The sequence below is a fragment of the Vigna unguiculata genome, chromosome 5, assembly GCF_037176805.1.
Source record: "Vigna unguiculata cultivar grain cowpea cultivar isolate G323 ecotype 2 chromosome 5, ASM3717680v1, whole genome shotgun sequence".
NCBI lineage: Eukaryota > Viridiplantae > Streptophyta > Magnoliopsida > Fabales > Fabaceae > Vigna > Vigna unguiculata.
This window is the reverse complement of record NC_140796.1, coordinates 5526259-5547954: the sequence shown is the minus strand read 5'-3', so window position 1 is coordinate 5547954 and position 21696 is coordinate 5526259. Positions and strand designations below refer to the sequence as shown.

Sequence of the window (21696 nt, the reverse complement as noted above, 5' to 3'; positions counted from 1 at the left end):
ATAGTTACCATAATAATTATCGTTAAGAAACTAACAGTATAAGAGATCTATTACAAATTTTCTTTATTCAGATTTGCAACCTGATCTACTTTTTTTTAAACTATCAGGTCATTTCGATACACCTGATTCATTTTAACATATCTAATCAAAACTCTCAACTAAAATAGAAATTAAAATTGATTATAACAAAATAAACAAAACTAATCAGAATGTACTTTCCTCAGTAAAATTATAACTTATTAAAAAAGGATTTTAACTCATTAAATATATTCTTAATACCAATTAAAACCTTTCTCTTTCTAATTTTATAATTAATTTAGTAAAAAATATTAATATTAAAAAAATTGAAACATTTCTTATTTTATACCTAAAACGAATATTTTACATTCTTACCCTTGAGTTAACATGCTAAAATAACATATCAAACATAAGTTACCACTACAACAAAATGTCTCATTAATAACTAATTTTAGTGATAAAAAATTGTTAGTCACTGTAGTGACACTTTATATATCAATTTATAAAATAAAAATTTATTGATTACTAAAATAATCACTATTATGTTTAAAAAATTATATTTAATCTCTAAATTGGTTTCTAAAATTTAGTTACCGTGATTTTAGCTACAAAAATAAATCAGTCACTAAATATTAACAACCAAAGTTTTTACTACCAAAAAAATTAATTTTTAAATTAATCTCTAACTAATTAGACTAATTTAACGACGGATTATGATGTTATTAGTCATAATAGTGACTATTTTAGTAACAATTTTTTTATTTTATTTTATAACTTAGTATCTAAATTAATCACTATAATGACTAACAACTTTTGGTTACTAAAATTGATTGTTAATGAGACATTTTCTTGTAGTGTGTAAGCCCCTTTTTCAGTGTATAAGAGTTTTGGGCCTGGCCCTTCGTAGGCCCAAGGGCAGCCCTCTTGAAGGACTCCCTACCCTACCAGCCCCCTTACAGTTTCACCTCACTTCTGTTTTCAGAAAAAACAGCCTTTCCCTCAACCTCTCTACGAAAGCAGAAGTCCTCTGCTAGGGCACGACCTTCATCCACCTTCGAGCTAACGAAACTCATCTAGTGCCTTCCGGTAAGTCGAACTCTGACCTTGTCCTTCTCTTTCTCCAGTTCAAAGGCTAGTAGTCTTGTTTTGGGTTCTCCCTAGCACCCCTTTCTCAACTCTGTGTGGATCTGTTTTCAGCTCCGTACCCTGCTCCTGTGCTCCACTACCTTTCTTGGGCTGCTACTCTTTTCTGCTAGCGTTTAACAAGGTAAGGGGAGCTAGGTTTTCAAGTTTAAAGTTATTGTGGCATGCTTATATTCTGTTCTATGTTGTGGGTGCTTGAATGATGTTGAAATCGTGAAATAAATGGTTGGCTATATTTTGTATGTTGCTCTGTGTCGTTTTTCTACCTTGCATGTGTGTTTGGGAGTGGATCTGGGCGGTTTTCGCCATTGCATGTGGGTGGACAGTGGTGACCTCTGCTATTTTCGCCCAAGCGAGCTCGTCTCGCCTAGGCGAGAGTACCAGAGAGCTCACTGCCACGCATAGTCTCGCTCAGGCGAGAAGGCCTCGCCTGAGCGAGATATCGTGAGGCCCCCATGTCGCGCGTCTCGCCTGAGCGAGAATCCGCTGTGTTCTGTGAGGACAGCATCTCGCCTGAGCGAGATTTCGTGGAGACCCCTTTAGCTTATCTCGCCTGGGCGAGAATCCGCTGCACCAGGAAGGTTAGCGTCTCGCCTGAGCGAGTGTACGAGTGGGTGCTATGTTTTTCTTGGCTGTTAAATGATTTATTGCATGCATTGTTTTGATTGTTCCTCTTAAATCTGATATGAGTGAATATACTTGGGTGTTTAGATTTTATGAACGAAATTTGCATGCTTGGTATGGGATTTATCATGGGTTGTGGTTTCGCGATGCTTTAACATGAAAATTGGATGAATGACCAAAAAGAGGTGGGAATTGTATGAGAAACATGATTGTGATGATGAGGTAGGCGTAATTCCATGAGTCCCATGGGGAGACTTTATGGTGGCGTGTAGTGTATATATTAAGATAAGGATTCAAGTAAGGATCGCATCCCGAAACTCTAAAGGGTCAGTGAGTCTCAAGTAGAGCAAACTGACCCAAGTGGTGAGAGTAGCGGGAGGCCCTAGTCTTTGGCAGGATAATGGCCTTAGACGCTTAAAGGCTAACCTTGTGAGTGGTAGGGTGAAACCCATTGGCAATGGCTCTGCAGAGCAGTAGAGGCCACCACAAGTGCAAGCATCCAGTGAATCCGATCTTAATATATGTATCCGGATAATCGAGTCATAGTGTTTGCTTGCTTGTCATAACATGAATTATGTGCCTCTGTGTTGTATGTCTGGGAATGTTTACGCACTTATTCCTTTATACCATGATAAGTCTTATATTACACTAGCTTACCCTTGCATGTTTGTGTTTGTTTTCCGTTATGTTTTCTCTCTTGCGATGATCACCTTCTGGTGGGAGCAGATGAGAGGGAGGTTCGAGATGGATCTGGGAGACGCAGCGGTGCGGCCTAGACTTCCCTGTTTGGAGGTCTTAGGAATAGTTTCAGGGCCAGGAGGCCTTTTGTATCAGTTGCCAGTGGCAACTCCTTTTGCAAATCTGTTGGATTCTGTTAGTTTTCTTTTAACCATGGCATGGTTGTATGTCCATGTTTTCTTCTAAGTACTCCTTTGGATGACTGTAATAGTCACTTTCCGTACGTTTCATGTTTAGTCGATTGGCTCTCGTTATCAGAATTTTATGACGCTTTATTTGGTAGATTAATCTATTAAAATGGGACGTCACATAGTGTACTCAAAGTTTTTTTTTTTTGTCTCATTTTCTCAAAATACATAACTTAAAATTGTAAAAAATTAATTACAAATTTTTTCGGGCTTTAACTTATCTTATTCCCATATATCCTCTAACAACATTTATATTGATAATTAAGATTTAATGGTACTTTTAGTTGTTGAAGTGATTTGTTATTTTCTTTTTAATTATTTTTTTAATGTGGTTCTTATATATTTAAAAAATTCAATGTAATCCCTTTTTGTGTTTAAATTGTTTAAAAGATTATAAACTCAATAAGGTTGAAGGGAATGCTCCATATCCAAGATTTCTTCTTGCACCTCTATACTTTCTTCTTGAATCCCATAAGCAAAATAAAAAGACAAATTTTCCCTCATCTTCTTCCCTCTTACTCCATCATCACACCTCTATACTTTCCTCCATCTCCACCCTAACTCCTTCTTCCACCTTCACCTCCACCCATCTTCTTCTTCCTACAATCCCTTCATTGAATAGAGTATGGCACCCTATCTTCTTCCTCAGCTTCTTCCACCTTCACCTCTACCTCTACCTCCACTTCCACCCATCTTCTTCCACCTCCACCCATCTTCTTCCTATAACCCCTACCTCCACTTCCACCCATCTTCTTCTTCCACCTCCACCTATCTTCTTCCTATAACCCCTTCATTGAATAGAGCATGGGTGTAATTCATTCAAGCAATGTGTAACCTCTTCATTCCTTCAATTTCATATAGAGTTCATTCTTTTGTTTTCACATTATTTGTTTCATTATCCCTTTTGGTAATGTTTCATATGATGAGCACTTCTTCAATATTAAAAGTATAGCAAATTATACAATTTGAAATGTAATTTACATTATGAATGATATAACCTGAAACATAGTTTGCATTTTGAATTATCTTTTAAATTTGTACGAATTGTACAATTCAAAATGTAAATTTGTATTACATAGTGTACAATACCAACAAGATCTTGGTAAGTAATTGTACAAACACTATATTTTGGCAAACATGGATAGAACACAAGACTAATTGACAAGAAAAACAGATAAATGTATAAAATTCCAAAAATGTTGTTATTCCCATTAGTGTTATGTAGCCAAACATTTAATATAAACTTTTATTTGGTATATTACTGAAGGCAATCTCCAATTTTAATTAAAAAGTAATATTAAAAACATAAAAAATCTGCACATAGATTGTTTGTAAAAGTATGTAACATAATAAAGTTGCATATACTTGCCAAAACAACATATATTTTACTGCTAGAAACATTTTGATAGAAATTTGCATGGATGAAAGGCTGAAATTCAAATAACACTTAGTATTTCTTCATAAAACTCTACAATAAAATTTGCCCTATATATTCATGATGTTTTTGTTTGAACTTTAAAGTAACCCTTGTCAAAAACCGGTGAAAATAAAATGAGCGAAGAGACCTGTGGCTGCAACATATTACAGCCAACAGACAGAAGACATGTCTCAAAAATGGAGGCATGTAAAACTAAAAGCAACTCCAACTGTCAGATTTTCATAGTTGTTGGCAAGGCTTCAAAAAACATCTTTCATGTCCTAAATTGATCCTACACAAAAAGAACCAATCTTTTAGGTTCCATTTTCCACTTCCAAAATCAATGGAGCTTCAAAATTCTAAGGAGAGAAAGATCCATTGATTCTGAAAGTTGTGACAGCAAAATACGCACAAAATTGTCAACTCACATTCTCGATAAAGATCGAGAAGTGACTGACCATTCACTTGCTATTTGCCCTTTTGCCTGTGGATTTTTTTGGTGATAACAAGGTGAGGTTGCGAGATTTTGGTGTTTGATGTCCAAACACTTTCCTCAATGGTGTGAACTCTGATTCATCATCATCACTATCAATGTTATCTGGAGTATGCCTATTCTGATATGCTCTCTGCTGCAGAAGAAAGACATTGAAATAGTAGCAGACCAAATCTTCTCTGCTCTTCTTAGGAAATGTTTTAAAAAGATGATCCCAAAAACACTTATCAAGTGAAGCAGGGTTTGATTTCACCACATCTTTGAACTTTTTCTCATCTTCATCTGTCCAAGAACTCCTAACTTCTTCCCCTACCATATCTAATCTCCATTGGAAAAAAGCCTCCCCCAGCTCCATCTTAACTTTAGACCTTTTCTCACCAACATGAAACCGGACACACTCAACAGAGCCTTGTACTGGGCAGCCACATGAATCCTGTCTTCCTTTCCCAATAGGGTCCCTTTCAACAAGACACCATTTTGAATTTACAGATTTTGTAGGCCATATTTGGGTCCCCAACCACTTAGAATCACTCTCACAAGTCATGCCAGTCCATTCTGGCACTTCAGCTTGATGATTTGGTCCCACAGGGATGTGCACTCGTGCATATTTATCAAGACTACAAGAGTCATGTAACTTCTTATCGACAACATCTTCAGATCGAGAACTAAGGGTTCTCTTCAAATCTCCACGTTTTGTTTTAGATGAAGAGGAGACTCCATTAGATGTAGATTTTCCGAATAAAGACCTCTCATCACACTTCAACCTCTTTCTAAAATTGTACAATGCCCCAACGCGATCATCATACATGGAAGGATGCATTTTCTGACTCTACAAAATGGCATAACATTTTGGTTTTAATTTGACACCACAGTTATTTTTTAAATTTTCAATAGAAACATGGACACCAAACACAACACTACACTAAACCATTTAATGTCAAAAATATAGGACACCACAAAACAGACCCACACACAAGAGAGAAAGAAACATAAATGAAACTAAATTTAAGCAGCATAACAAAAGATTTAAATTCATTATCAATATTTGTAAAATCTTGATTGAAATAAACAGAATAATTTAAATGACGATTTGCAGACAATTAACATTATATCAGCAAACAGTTTTTACCTTAAAAATAAATAATTTCTCACACTAAAATATAAAAATTAAAGTTTGAACTAAGTAATAAGATATCAAAAATAACAAGTTCTTTCAATAACAAAGATTTAAAAAGAATTCAAAAGATTGGATTATTTCGAGATAAATTTAAAAGTTGAAGAATTAGAATTATGTAGTAAGATACTAATGAGTTTTCACCATAAATAAGATATTGACAAATCTAGTAAATTTGTAATAAGATAAAAATAGAAATTTTAAATTTTCTGAAATAACTTATTCTTCTTAATGTATGGGCAAGAAAATTATGAGACATCAATTTTTATGAAGCATAAGTGTCCGCTAAATGATATCAATATGAATTTAAATTATTCTATATCATAGTTATCAATCACAGATAGCAGAAGGTAGCGACTATATCAATGTTTGGTGTCCATGTTTCAATCACAGATAGTAAGATGATCGCTATTTTAAAAATTATAATACTAACCAAATAATTTATACTGAAAAAATACACATAAATACTTAAAAACCAAAAACTATAAATATTCATGATAATAATAAGGCATAGTTTACACACCGACCATCAATCTATAAGCAATATCAAGATAGTAATGAAGTTGAATAAAAAATATGATGGTAAAATTAATAGAAAAAGAACACAACAAATTAGATTAAAAAAATAGCAGAATGTGAACTACAACAATGGGTGGGGAAGCCTAAAGAAAAAATGAAAGAATGGAAGACAGGATAAAAAAACAGTCCTGTAGTGAGTGAAGGAATAGATGTCAAATAGAGATAAGCTTTTGAAGTATATTTTTACCCAAAAGAAACCCCAAAATATGGGTTTCTGAAGCCTATATTAGAGTTGTGTCTATATAGTAATTATGAACAAGAACAAACAAATACATCAGTAAATTATTGGGAAAATAATGTAGAAGGACAGCATCAATGGTTTCCACATATAAATATAATAATTATAATGGCGCATAAAGGCATCTATTTAACTAGATAATCGGGGAAATAAATTTATCAAAAAACTAGAAAGATTTATTTCCATGACGCATGGTCTCAACACAAAAATGGCATAGAACCCTGTACTATATTTCATAATTCATTAATGATTTGCATGACAAACAAAGAGAACATGGTAGTGTCATATTACCTGCCAACTAAGTTGTTCATTGGCTGTCTCAAAATCTTTCTTTAGAAAGACTGCTTTTCGAAACAACAAAGCCTGCTTCCAGATCTCCTGACTACTGCAAGACTTCCACTTAGACTTTTCAGGAATCGAACCAAGAGCAGGATCACAAGGATTTTTAGCAATGCTGTTAATCCAAATTAGCATTTCTGACACAGACTCTCTCTTCCTCTTGTGACCAAATTTGTTTTTGTCAACACTAGATGGATCCAATATCAAGACTTCATCACTATCGTCATCATCATTTTTATTGTTGCTCTTTCTTCCATCTGACAATCTAACCATATCACTTTCTGCATCGGATGCATCCACAGTTAATAATTTGCCCTCATCAAACTCTTCTGGTGTATCCATTTCAGTATTAAATCCGCAAAATTTTACTACAATAGGCTCACCCTTGTTGTGGTCCTCCAGCATGTCCAAATCAACAAGTCCCGGCCTTCTCACTTTCTTGGCCTCATTGAACTCTGGATTCACCCCGTTCACCCTATTTGTACCACACAACTTCCTCCCCTCTAGATAGTCACATACATTATCATATTCATTCCCATTAGAATCTGAATTTTTGTCTTTCACACTATTACTACCACATGATTTACTCCCATTTATATACTCATATGCATTCTCGTTTTCAGCCCCATTGGACTCTGGTTTCACACACTTGACTCTATTACCACCACTGAACTTCCTCCCATCCGGACGGCCACACTCCCTCCTCTCAAGTTCATCTTCTACCTCCTCACCAGAATTCTCCAACATGGATTCAGTGTGTGCCTCCATCAAATGCTTCTGAAACTTCACTCTATCACCCTCTAAACCATATTCAGAAAACTTGCCACCAGCAACATTCTTCAAACATCTCTCTAGAGCACTTAAGTGTTTGCTGTAAACAAGTTCCACAGCGGAACCAACCTTCACACCCAACCCATATTCTTCCCCCACCAAATCCCATAACCTATTCTTACATACAGTCTCATAACCACCTTTCTTCTTCACCACCATGAAAAGTTTATACAAATCCAAAGGCTCCCCGTTACCCATTATTGTAGACACGGATCTGTTTCCGAAACAACCCACCAAGGAATTGATCAAAACAGCATGCACCCTTATCAGATAAACCTACAAACACATTTGCATTATCAGCTTCAACTTCAAACTAATTAAGGGTGATTTAGCTAGATCAAAGAAAACCCCATCAACAAACCACACCATCCTGCTACGGTTATCACATTCAAGTCATAAAAACAAAAGAAATGATCATGTAAAGGCTCCATTTTTATTCCCCCACCGCCAACCCAAAAAAACATAAAGAAGGAAACCTAGGTATATACAAGCATTCAAGGCTGAGAACTGAAAAAGGGTACCGAAGGAAACCATGTGCTTTCTCTATCTACATCGTCAGAGAAAAGGGGGAGAGGAAGGGACAAAAAATTTTCGGAGTCCCGCGCTTTGTTTATGAAGCTAAAAGTCTATAAATTAAATTGCAGATAGTGTTATTTTGGAAGAATGAAGGAGGGGCCAAAGTTCAAGTTTGAACAGATGCAGACCCTCTTCTTCAAAATCCAGAAGGGTTTATGAAAATCTGAAAATGAAAATAGCTTCGGAAAAATTAAAATAACAAAAGGGTTTTCAGAAATTTCGGGGCAAAAATTATTTGTCAAACGGACGATTCTTAATTTTTTGAAGGGAAGTAAAAATAGATAAAAATAAGGAGTTTTCATTGAAAGTGAAAAAGAAAGAAAGACAGACATACCAGTGTGAATAAAGAAAAACTTGAGAGAATGCTTCCACAACCAACCTAATGTGACCTCACTTGTGGTTTAGCACCACCAACTTGTCCCTTAATTTGCCAAATCCCAATGCTATAGCATTTTCTTTTCTTTTCTCTAAATCTCTTTTTCACTCTTTCTCTCTCTCTCTCTTTTTTTCTTTCAAAAAGAAAATTTGTTGTAGGAAGGATATATGGAGAGAGAAGGAGAAGAGAGAAGAATTTGAAGAGTTTTACTTTTTGGTAGAATGAGGGTTTTTTTTTTATAGAGAGAAGAATCATGTAAAACCATCTTTTTATATAATTTTTATTTGGTGTGGTTTAATTAACCATGGTTAATATTTAACTTAGGATAGGTTGAGTTGAATTTTAAATAGATGCATAGTTGATGGTTTTTAGAGATTAAAAAAATAAATGATAAAAGGATAAATAAATAATCAAGTGTATCATCTACACAAATTGGGTGCTATTCAAAGTTGGTGACTATTAATGACATTTATGATTTCTTTTATTTTAAGAAAATATAAATACTAATTATTTATTACTTTCTCAATTTTATTTAATATAAATAAATTGTGGTATTTTTTTAAGGAAAACAATAAAATTTGTTAGTATTTAACCAAGATTTTTTTTTTAATTTATGAAAAGGTAATTTGGCATTAAAAATATACAAAATTCCACACAATACTTTTTGAATAAGATTTTTATAAATTTCAAGTTACTTTTTAATGAAATATATAAATACTAGATGGTAAATTCATCAAGTAATCCTATATTATCTCTACTCTTTTCATTTGAAGGAGATATAGATATTCATTTATAATATTTAGTGATTTTTTCATCAATATTTGATTATAATGAATTTTTAATTAAACCAATATAATAACTTCAAACTTATTGTTGAAATTCAATAGTAATAATGAAGAAAATATTAATCTATAACTTACAAGCAAGGAAGAACAAGAAGTTAGAATCAATTCCATATTAAAGGGTTAAAAATTTTGCATCAAGTTTACCTCTATATCCAAAGCCCTAATTTCTTGTTTTTACATTAAGTGTTGTATTTTTTTAATGTTTTTAAAATTTAATAAAAAAATGAAATCTTATAAATATATAGTTGTTTTAAATTATTCCCATAAAAATTCAAACCATACAATTTTATCACAATGTTTTTTTCTAAATATCATATCATAACATTCCTATACATATTATAAGAATTAATGGATTCCTATACATATCATAAGAATTAATGGATTACTTGAAAATTTTAATAGGATATTTTATAATACCAATAAATTAGTTAATATTTTATTTGATTAGTTTGTAAGTTAGTGTGAGAAAAAAAATTAATATAATTAAGAAATATATTTTTATGGTCATTTATTTAAAATTTATTTTTTCAAGTTCTTTTTACAAAATTATGTATAAAATTGTTATATATAATTTTATTTAATTTTGATATTATTATTTAATTTCAATTCATGTTCTTATTTCATTAGAAATTTCATTTTCATTATCCACAAAAGGCTTAATTTAACTTAGTTAATAGTTATGTAATTCAATTTAAGTACAAATTTCAATTTCTCGATAAAATATACTAGCGTACACACAGACACTATCGTGTCTGTATAGCGCTTGTGTGTACACATTTTTTAAATATGAATGATAGTATGGTATGTTAATAAGTGATAATAGTGTAATGTTATTAAGTTAATATATAAAATATATTTATATTTATTAAAAATAAAGTGAAATAAATAAAGAAATTAATTGTTGATCAACAATAAAAAAAGAAAAACAGTTTTATAAAAAATAGGTAAAAATAACCGTTAATTTTAAAAAATTGAATAAATTATTATATTGTAAAAGGTAAAATTGATATTATGAAATATGGACACAAAAGAGGAAATATTTTGTTTATATATTATTATAGATGCAGAAAAACTCTCAAAACTCATAAATAAAAAAATACTGAAAAATAAAACTGAGCAAAAGAAATATATTTCTAATACTAATATAAATTCAAAAATTAACTAAAAACATTAGCAACACAAATAAAAAAACAATAATAAAAAATGAGGATAAAAAAATTGATACACACAAACATCATGATATTCAAAAGGTATGGAATCTGCCAAAAAAAAAATACTCTCCTCAAAAATAAAATAAAAAATAAAAACTTTCGAATAGAAGAAAGCAAAAAGAGAAATCAGTACATGAAAAGTCACAAGTCACAAATTAAACGAAGAAAATATAAATTAATTATATGAGAATAAAGATAAATAATCATTCTTTTTCCAAAACAAAATTATAATTTATTGAAAAAAGTTTTAACTCATTAAATATTATTATTAATACCAATAAAAATTAACAAACATTTATGATAATTTAATTAAATTATATTCTTAAACATAAAGAATAATTAAATTATCAGACGTATATTAGTACTACAAAACTTTTTTAGGCTTTTTTTTTAAATATTATTTTATAATTAATTTAATAAAGATATCTCAGTATAATTTTTTTTCTTAAACATAATTTTATAATCAATTTAATAGAGAAATATTAGTATAAAAAAATTTGAAGTGCTTTTTATAGACTTAAAGCAAGTCTTTTATCTCCTTGAAGTTTTTTATAGTTGATGACATGAGAATGAAGTAATTGGACTTTTACCTAAAAAATATTTGTTTCTTATTGTTGTAATGAATATTTTGTTGTGAATTTTATGTGATAAAATATTAAAACAAATTAAATGTTTTTATGAACAATGTAATCTCATAATTTTATTTTTCTAATAAGATCAATTTTGTCAAAAATAACAAATGTGACTTGTTTTATAATATAATTTTATATTAATAACATAGTTCCATATTTTTAATAGGTTTAATTACTCTTTTGGTTTCTGTTTTTGTTCAAAAATGTCAAATTAGTCCTCTAATCTTTATAAGTTTCAATTTTGGTCATAATTTTTTAAAAATTAATCAAATTTGATCCTTTTTGTCAAATTTCTCAAGCAAATCAATGATTTTTTTTTATCAAAATTGGCATTATGATTATGTTAGTTACATCAATAAAGTAAATCATTATTATTAACCACTTCAGTCTTGATGAAAAATTTTTGTTTCGTTTCAATAAGTTTAACAAAAACGACCACATTGCATCAATTTTAAAAAAATAAAAAACAAATTGAGCCTTAAAAAATAGTGGAGGACCAATCTGACACTTTTGAACAAAAAAATATCAAAAGAGTAGTTAAACATTTTAAATACATTAAAACAAATAAATAAGCTAACAACACAAAATAACAATCATATAAACTTATAAAAAAATTAATACTTATTACTCAATAAACCAAAAACAATTAATAAAAATTTAATTAAGAATGACCACATTTATCATGACTTAAATTATAATTAATAATTAAATTAAATATTTAATTTAAAATTAAAACTTACAATTGATAGTAAACGTATACTTTTTTTTTTCTTTAAAAATGAACTCAAACACATAATTTATTTGTGACTTTATTCAGTTTGTATTTGCCACTTGTTCTATACTCAAAGCAAACATTTATTATTTTAACAGTACTTTTATTTATTTTAAAATTTAAAATCATTAATTATGGATATAATTGAAAATTCATTTAAACTACCAATTATTCATTAATTTGATAGTTTGACTTATTTAAAAAAAAAATCTTACTTTAAAAACATTAATTATTTTAACAATACTTGTTTATTTATAAAAAAAACGTCAATTAGTGAAAGAATTCAAAATGCATTATAAATAATGTATTTAAAACAAAAATACATTTAGGAAATTATATTTGTCATTCTAGTAATTGGTAAGTCAATAAATTTAAAAAAAGGTTAAAGTTTTGCTTCTATTAGAGAATACATGCGATCTATGCCAAAATACCTTTGCCAAATTAAATAAAATTTTAAAATTCCAATGAGGATTTACACAAATGTTTTTGTCATAGATTCAAATATTCGTGATGCCATATTTATTATTGGACAGAACCATATCCTACAAAATCATTTGGTTATCCAATACCTAATTGAATAAGAGTTTTTCTTATTCATCTTAGTTATTTTCTCATCTTCATATATGTAAAGTAATGAAGATGTTCTTATAATAATATATCCAAATTATGTATTCTAGATAATGTAATTCAAAATATGATTATTTTGTTTAAAATGTAATTTTAAATTAGATAGTTTAAAACAATATTTTATATTATGCAGAACAAAATTTCATAACTCTAAATTATATAATTCAAAATATATCTATTCAAAATTACATAATTTAAAATATATTCTGATTAAAATAATATTTTTCAAATATTATATAATTTTTATTCATTCTATATAATTTTTAAAATGTTATATTATATATATATATATATATATATATATATATATTGAAATAGACTTAATATTTTGATCCTAATATTTAAGTGTGATTTATTTGTTTCTCTATATTTTTAAATGGAGTGTTTGTGGTTTGTTTGCTTAAATTGTAACAATCTTAAAGATTACTTACACTTTAATTATTTTTATCAAATGTGAGTTCTTTTCAAGTGTAACTGAATTATGAAGTTAGGGATAACAAATAAACTCGTTTATATAAATATTGTTTGAATATGTTTTCATTTTGACAGGAATTCTCCTGGGTATGGGTATGAGGATTCACCGGCTTTTTCCATTAGGTATCGGGATGTACATATTCGTTCCCGTCATAATACTCGTTTCCGCCATATCTCTGTCCTAATTACATTACTAAAATATTCATAATCAATCAAGTAACCTTATATATATATATATATATATATATATATATATTATTTTTAATTTCTTCTCATTATTTGTTTTTTCATGAAATTCATTTGCATCTCCAAAAAAAATTCATCATATCATAACATTTATGCAATTATGTTCAATTGATGTATATCAATTAAATATTTTTGATGTCTCACATTTGAATATTTTTATTCTTTTCTAATGACATAAAACTTTTATTTCCGAGGTAATATAAAAAATTTATCTTTTTTACTCTATTATTAATAATTTTTGTTTCATTTGAAAAACTCTTTTGTTTTGCGAAAAAAAAATCGTTATTTCTCAACCATTGATTATGCTGATATTTGAAAAGTTTTCTTAAATCTCTAAGGTATTTTTCATTTTATCATACCCTTAATTATATATTTATTTTTCTTTGTGCGATTTCATTCGATAGTTTCTATAATTGTTTTTAAAATACTCATTTGATAATTTTTTTAATATTTTTATTTGTTGTTTATTTTTATCATGTAGAATATTATTTTTTATTTATTTTTTAAAGAAAAAAGAGTTTGAACTAACACGTGATCACATTCCAAACAATATTAACACGAATTGAACGACAAATACACCATTGACTCTATTTTTAAAATATAATAAGTCAATAGAGTAAAAGAATATAGAAGAAAAAAGTAATCAAAACCTTAAAAATAAGGACCAAAATACGCATTTTAGTCATTTTATATATTAGGAGAACACAAAAAGATGTCCCGAGGATGTAGAAAGAAAACTATAATTAGATGAAATTATTTTATTTGTGACTTTAGTATACTTGGTAATTATTTTCATGACGTAACGTCTTAAAATTTATAACAAAATATATTTTGAATATAATATATTATTTTTGCTTAATTTAAATATTATATTTATTTATTTATTTATAAGGTTAAATATATTTTTGATCTTTTAATTTTTCATTAAAATTGAAATAAGTTTTTTTTTTCAAAATTTTAGACCAATTTAGTCACTCATCTTTAGAAATTCGTGAATTTATTAAATTTATTTTTTTTTAACTAAATTTTGTTAAGTTTACTTTATGTTTTATACGCGTTTCTCAATTAATATTGAAGCGAGAATGTATCAAACAATATAAACAATTCAAATATTATCGTAAATCACGTTTGAAATGTTAAATAAACTTAACAAAATTTAGTTAAAATGATTAAATCTATGTAATTTTAAAGTTGAAAAACTAAATTAGATAAAAATTTTAAAAAATGGACTAATTTTAATTAAAAAATTCACTAAAATCAAATTATTAGTTTTTTTTTTTAATGTAACGTATCTATATCGAACATATAAGCATTAGTTAAAAGCTATGATGCACTGATACTTCCACTTGGGTTATGTATCTGTATCCGACACGTATTCGTATTCGATACTTTATCGATACTTATTAATGAAGTATCTAATTTATAAAGTCGTCGTACACTAAAAGAAATTTGTTGAATAATGACTAAGTTTAGTGACAACAAATACTGAATCATTATATAGGGATCAATTGAGGTACCAATTTAAAAACTAAAAATTATTGACAACTAAAATAGTTCTAAACAATTATAATTGATCTCTAAATTGTTAATTAAAATGGTTTTTATTATGAATTGGTTTCTAAATTAGTTACTAACATTAGCTATCAATGTTTTGACTACCAAAATAATTGGTTTCTAAATTGCTCACTAACATTAGCTACTAACAATTATATAAGTTTTTAAGAATTATTGTATACTTTTCAATATTTATATATCATGTATCTCATATATCTATCATATATCGTATCTTATTATTTTCAAAATAAATGTATCATCTTATGTAATACGTGTCGTATCCAATACACGTATCGTATCTATGCATCATAGGTTAAAAGATATGTTAGCAAACAATTAATGCTTACAATAAAATAAATTTAAATAAAAATTTAATGACCGCATGTGGGAGAATTACGAGAAGGTGAGAAAGAAGAGAGAGAATAAGAGATGAGGAAGAGGAAAGAAAGAAATAGACCAAAGTGGAAAAGAAAAAGAAAAAGAAGAAAGAGAAATAATGGTGAAGAAGTAAGAGAAAAAAAATTTAGAATATATTTTTTCTTCGTTAACTCTTTATTAAGGTATGGAAAAAACATTATTTATCCTTTTTATTTTATTTTATAATTGTAATAATTTAATGAGACATGTGTTGAACCTCATTCTATTTATTAATATATGGTAAATAAATTTGTCTATTGTTCCAACTTAGTTCCGTTTTAACGAAAAATCTTGTATTGATTAGGTATGTATATGAATAATAGTCAATTTTTTCAATTAGATATGAGAATAAGGATGAATCACTACTAAAATTTTTCATATTACATGAGATTTTTCTTGTAAATTTGTTAAAAAAATTTGCAAGAAAATACTTTTTTTCTACTATTTTTTCTAAGAGTATTAATTGGCAGATAATTAATTGGCAGATAATTCCTCTGTGAGTAATTATTTCCTACAAAATTATAAAATTCGTCAGTATTTCCTATAAAATTTATTATACAAAACATTTTGCAAAAGAATTGACAGCAATTTCCTACAATTTTTTTCATAACAAAATTTATAAGTATTTTTAAAAAATTAAAAAAAAAAATTGACAAGAAATATTAAGTTTTTTTAATAGTGGATATCTACGTATCCTATCCCGTCCCCACCCTAATATTCATCATTACTCTCATCTCATTTACGTATCCATCTCAAACTACTAAAATATTCATAGTTTATTGGATAATCTAATATTAATATATATATATATATATATATATATATATATATATATATGTTATTCTTAGGTGTTAGTTTTGTAATCTTTATTTTTCTTTTAGCCTCACTTCTATTTTTTCTCTTTTCTAATTGGTTGGCTTACCCTAAAATTAATTCACATGTGTAAGATATTTTCTCTCTTATTAAAACCTTTGTGCATTCGTGTTCAAATGAATGATGTATATAAATTAGATAGTTTTTATATCTTATATTTGAATATTTTATTCCTTTTTAATATTTTTATTTATTTCAAATGACAATGCTTAATTCTCAAAATTTAAGTCTTCAATAACATAAACTCTTCATTTATTAGATAATATAAAATATTCATCTTCTTTGTTCTCTTATTCTTAATAATTTTTTCTTTCGAAAATCTATTTTTGTTTTTGGTAAAACAATTTTTATTACCTCTAAGTGGTTCAATTAGTTTGATTTTTGAAAAGTTTTCTTAGATCTTTAAGGTATTTTTTATCTTTAGGTTAAATTATATCTTTGGTCCCCATTTTCGTAGCAAAATATCAATTTGGACCCTCTATTTTTTTTATCTCAACTTGGTCCCTATTTTGAAAAATTTGATGCAATCAAGTCCCTTTGTTAATGATGTAGTAACGACGTTAAATGGGATGTCATGTGTTAGTTCTTGGATTTTTTTTATTTTTTTTAAATTAAAAAAAATTAAAAATTTACCACATGTTAATCTGACATAATGCCACGTGGCAGTGACAGTGCCACATGCTACTATTATGTCAGGTGTCATTTTCCTATTCTCAATTTGGTCCTAATATTTTAATTTTTATCTCAATTTAGTCTCAATTTTTGTAAAAATTGAGCAATTTTGCCATTTTCCAAATTGAAACTAAATTTAATTTTCATACAAATGTACACAAATATTTCTATCAAAATTAATATTTGAAGTAAATATTTTGAACAAGATTAAGTTTATTTAAATTTATATTTTACATTGAACTTTATTTAAAATTGTTTTAAAGTTGTTGATAGAAAATAATGCTAATAACAAAAAAAATCATAAATTATATTGATATTTTTATTACATCATACTCTAATATTGTTTTTATTTGAATTTATATTTTAAATAATTGCATATTTTTAAAATGTGTAAAATTCAATAATTTCTATACAAATGTTTTAGTTGGTGTAAACATAACAATTATATAAATTTTAAAAAAAAGTAACTAGTTTATGTAACAATGAAAAACAAATAAATTTAAAATTTGAAAATAATTTGAAGTAAAATTGAATGTGAAACAAATTTAAATAAACTTAGTTTTGTTGAAAATATATAATAAAAAAATCAATTTGAATAAAAAAGTCAAATTTAAAATAAATATTTGTATAAAATTTATATGAAAATTAATTTTTGTTTTAATTTGGAGATGGACGAAATTGCACTATTTTTTCAAAAATTAGAACTAAATTGAGATAAAAATTAAAATACAGGGATCAAATTGAGAATGAGAAAATGACACTTGACATAAAAGTGACACGTGGCACTGTCACTGCCACGTGACACGATGTCAGCTTGACACGTGGCAAAATTTTTATTATTATTTTAAAAATAATAAAAAATTCAAAAAGATTTAGGAACTGACACATGGCATCTAATTTAACACCGTTACTACACAACTAACTAACGGAAAAGACTTGATTGCATCAAATTTCCCAAAACAGGGATCAAATTGAGATAAAAAAAATAGAGAGACCAAATTGATATTTTGATACGAAAATGGAGACCAAAGATATAATTTGACCTTATTTTTATCATATCCTTAATAATACATTTGTTTTTCTTTGCGCGATGTCATTCAGTGGTGTATCAAATTAACTTTAAGACACACATTTGACTTCTTTTTAACATTTTTATTTGTTGTTTATTTTTATCATATGTAAAATACTTTTTTATATAATTATTTTTATTTTGTAACTCATCATCATAAATGTAATTCTATCACTACAATTGTATAAAAAAACTCATTTACTATAATATAATAATTTAATGTTATTGTCATGAATCTTATTTATCATCATCTAACATATATTGAAGTTTAAAAAATGATAGACTTATGCTAAATTTCAATTATTATTAGTTTAATTTTTGTTCTTTGTGTGATTTCATCCAAATGGTATATTATAATTTGTATTGGTGTATAAAAATAATTTTTGTGCTGACGGGATGCCCCCTAGGGGACACAACCTGAGGGGCTAGTGAGACTATACGACTAGAAAACCCTTTAGCATACACAACTGGGGGCACATGTCGGTCCTGTGGGATGACATGTACTTGGACCACGACGATTAGCCAAATTAGTATAACCACCACTTAAAGAAGATAAATTTGAGGTTAATAAACTCATTCTGATTAACAGGTGATTAGGTCAACTAAACCAAAGCCCAACCAGGTAAAGCCCATGACCTTAGTATAAAGGCATATCTCAAACCGACTTTGGCATCAAAGTGTCTTTTGCAGGCACCTTTCCCTCTTTCGTTCGTGACCAGGAGACGAGTTCACGAGTTCCCTTTGAAGACGAGTTTACGGATCGTTGGAGTTGCTTATGAGACTTTACAGGATATAAATCGACCTCGTAAGAACAATATTTCATTAGAATTTAAAGTATGGGAATAAAGAGACATTTAAAATATTTTTAAATTGGATTTTATGTTTTCTTTTTTTAATTTTTATTTTTTTTTTAATTTTATCAACTTTGTTTCATTAAATTTGCAAATTTAATAAATATTTTGGTCTTATGAAATTTTATTTTGTACTCTAAAATATATACCATTATAATTTATTTCTAAATATTTGATATTGAAGAAACGAAAATACATCATTTTGATATTAAATATTTGATAATATTATAGGTTCTTTGCAAGAACTTTTATTATTTTGTGAACAATAATTAATTGATACTCAAACACTAAAGAAACATATATAAATATGGATACAGGTACAGACACGGGCATGAGTACCAATGTATAATCGTTATCCTGTGGGGACGAGGATGTGACAAAAATTTCACCCCTATTGTATTTAGGTAAGAAGATGAGATGATTTTTTTTAGTATAGGATAACGAAACTCGTCCTTTTCGCACACCTTGTCATCCCTACCAATTACACATTTGTCTTATTTATTTGATTATTTATATTTATTTTCAATTATATATAACTATTTTTTATTGAACTATTTATATTTATCTTTCATTATTTTCCGGTTCTATTATCTAATTATGTATTGATTCTCTTTATTTATTTATATTTTTTATTTCAATATATTTTTATTATGACAAATAAATATGATAAGAATAATCTAAAGTATTATTGGAGAATAATAACATCTATAATATTTTCAATTATATATAAGTATTTTTTATTGAACTATTTATATTTATCTTTCATTATTTTCTAGTTCTATGTATTGATTATCTTTATTTATTTATATTTTTTTATTTCAATATATTTTTCTCATGACAAATAAATATGATAAGAATAATCTAAAGTATTATTGGAGAATAATAACATCTATAATAAACATAAATTTAATAACAATGTAGTTGGATGTATAACATTGAAGATTTTGTTGACCACATGATAATTCTTTATCGTAGCCAACTTTTATAAAATTAATTTAGATATTTCAAATGTAAAGAAATGTGGATGTGGTGGTGAAGGTGGTGGTCGTGGTGGTAGTGATAGTGGTGGTGGTGGTGCTAATGTTGGTGGTGATAGTGGTTCTAATGGTAGTGGAGTATTTTTTAAAGTAGGATATTATTTTTCTTTAAGTGTCCACAAAATGTAAAAATACATAATTTAATTAATTATAACTTATATTAAATAAATAATATTTTAGCTATTGAAAATATTAAGTGACTACTTAATATATTAAATATATTTTATAATATAATATTTTATTTGGTGCCTAAAGTATTAGATATTGGATAACGTTTTAGTGAGCGAAAAATATTCGGTGATTAACTAATATATTTAACATATTTTATAAAATAATATTTCTTTCGATCGCTAAATCGATGACTAAAATATTACATATTAAATATTGTTTTAGCGATCAAAAATATTCGATGGCTAATTATCCTGTTAAATATATTTTACAAAAATAAAATTTATTTTGGAAGCTAAATCGGTAGCTAAAATATAAGATATTAAATAATATTTTAGCGTCCGAAAATATTCGGTGACTAATTACCATATTAAATATATTTTACAAAATAAAATTTATTTCGGTCGTTAGATCGATGGCTAAAACATTACATATTAAATAATGTTTAGCGACCGAAAATATTCGGTGACTAATTACCATATTAAATATATTTTGCAAAATAAGATTTATTTTGGTCACTAAATTGGTGGCTAAAACATAATATTTCGAGACTAAAAGTTTTCGGTGGCTATTTCAGTCGCTATAATAATGAATATTATTGTACATTTATTTAGTTGTTAAATCGGTGGCTATTTGCGACTACGATGAATCAGTGACTATTTCAATAATAATTTGCGACTAAATTATTTAAGTGACTAATATCGATATTTAAATTGCATTTTTTTTAGTAATGAATTAAATAAAATATATCGGTCGAAAAGGATATTTGTATATAGTTTTGATTATCTTCGGCTTATATTCGATCCAAATTTTGATTATGATTTATATTATTTTCAATAGGTTGAATAAGGAAAACGGAATCATTTTTCTGCTTATGTTAAACCTCAGATATGTTCGTATTACGTCCTCTGCATTCAGAAGTGTCAAGAACTGCATTAAAATCGCCAATGACACACCAATCATTAGGAAAATCAACCATAACAAATTATAAATTTTGTACATGTTCATAATACACTCTGGGTTTAAAATTATAAATATTTTCATTCATTATCAAACCCTCTAACCGATTGTTCCAAAAACTGTCGATTTTCTTCAAGTTTTTTCGAAAAAATTGTAATAAATTACTTGAATTATCAAACTTGTCCTTGAATTCTGAAATAAGAATGAAAAAAATGTAATGAGTTACTTGTAATCTATTTCCAGAGATTTAGTTACACAATTCTTAAACACAAAGTCAAAATCTCTTCACAGTAGTTTTCAAACGAGTTTTCATTTTCAAGATGTCAATCAAAAACTTTGTTAACCAAATGAAAAACAATTAACATTTTGGCTTAGAAGAGAAGGTAGAATTTACATATATCTATTTTATCAGGATTAAGTAAAATGAATTATAAATTGTATAGTAACTTTAAACTTACTTTTCTCAGTGATGAGTATAATTTACTTTAGATATTATAAATGAATAAATAGTGATTCAGGAAAAAGATAAAACTCTAAACTGAAAAGCAAATAAA

The 21696-nt window shown here is 27.5% G+C and overlaps 1 protein-coding gene across 3 annotated transcripts; it reads right to left on the bottom strand.

Moving 5' to 3' along the window:
* Positions 1–4141: 4141 nt before the first annotated feature.
* LOC114182925 (ARID/BRIGHT AND ELM2 DNA-binding domain-containing protein) lies at positions 4142–8939 on the bottom strand. Of its 3 annotated transcripts, none has more exons than XM_028069729.2 (3): positions 8693–8939; positions 6904–8058; positions 4142–5450 (listed from the first exon to the last, which is right to left on the bottom strand). In XM_028069729.2, exons 2-3 carry the CDS (start codon positions 7978–7980, stop codon positions 4590–4592), a joined length of 1938 nt encoding a protein of 645 aa, XP_027925530.1. In that variant the 5' UTR covers positions 7981–8058; positions 8693–8939; the 3' UTR covers positions 4142–4589. The 3 variants fall into 3 exon arrangements, with proteins under 3 accessions (XP_027925530.1, XP_027925528.1, XP_027925531.1); XM_028069727.2 differs by lacking the exon at positions 8693–8939 and adding an exon at positions 8271–8634; XM_028069730.2 differs by lacking the exon at positions 8693–8939 and adding an exon at positions 8304–8634.
* Between the last annotated feature and the right edge of the window lie 12757 nt (positions 8940–21696).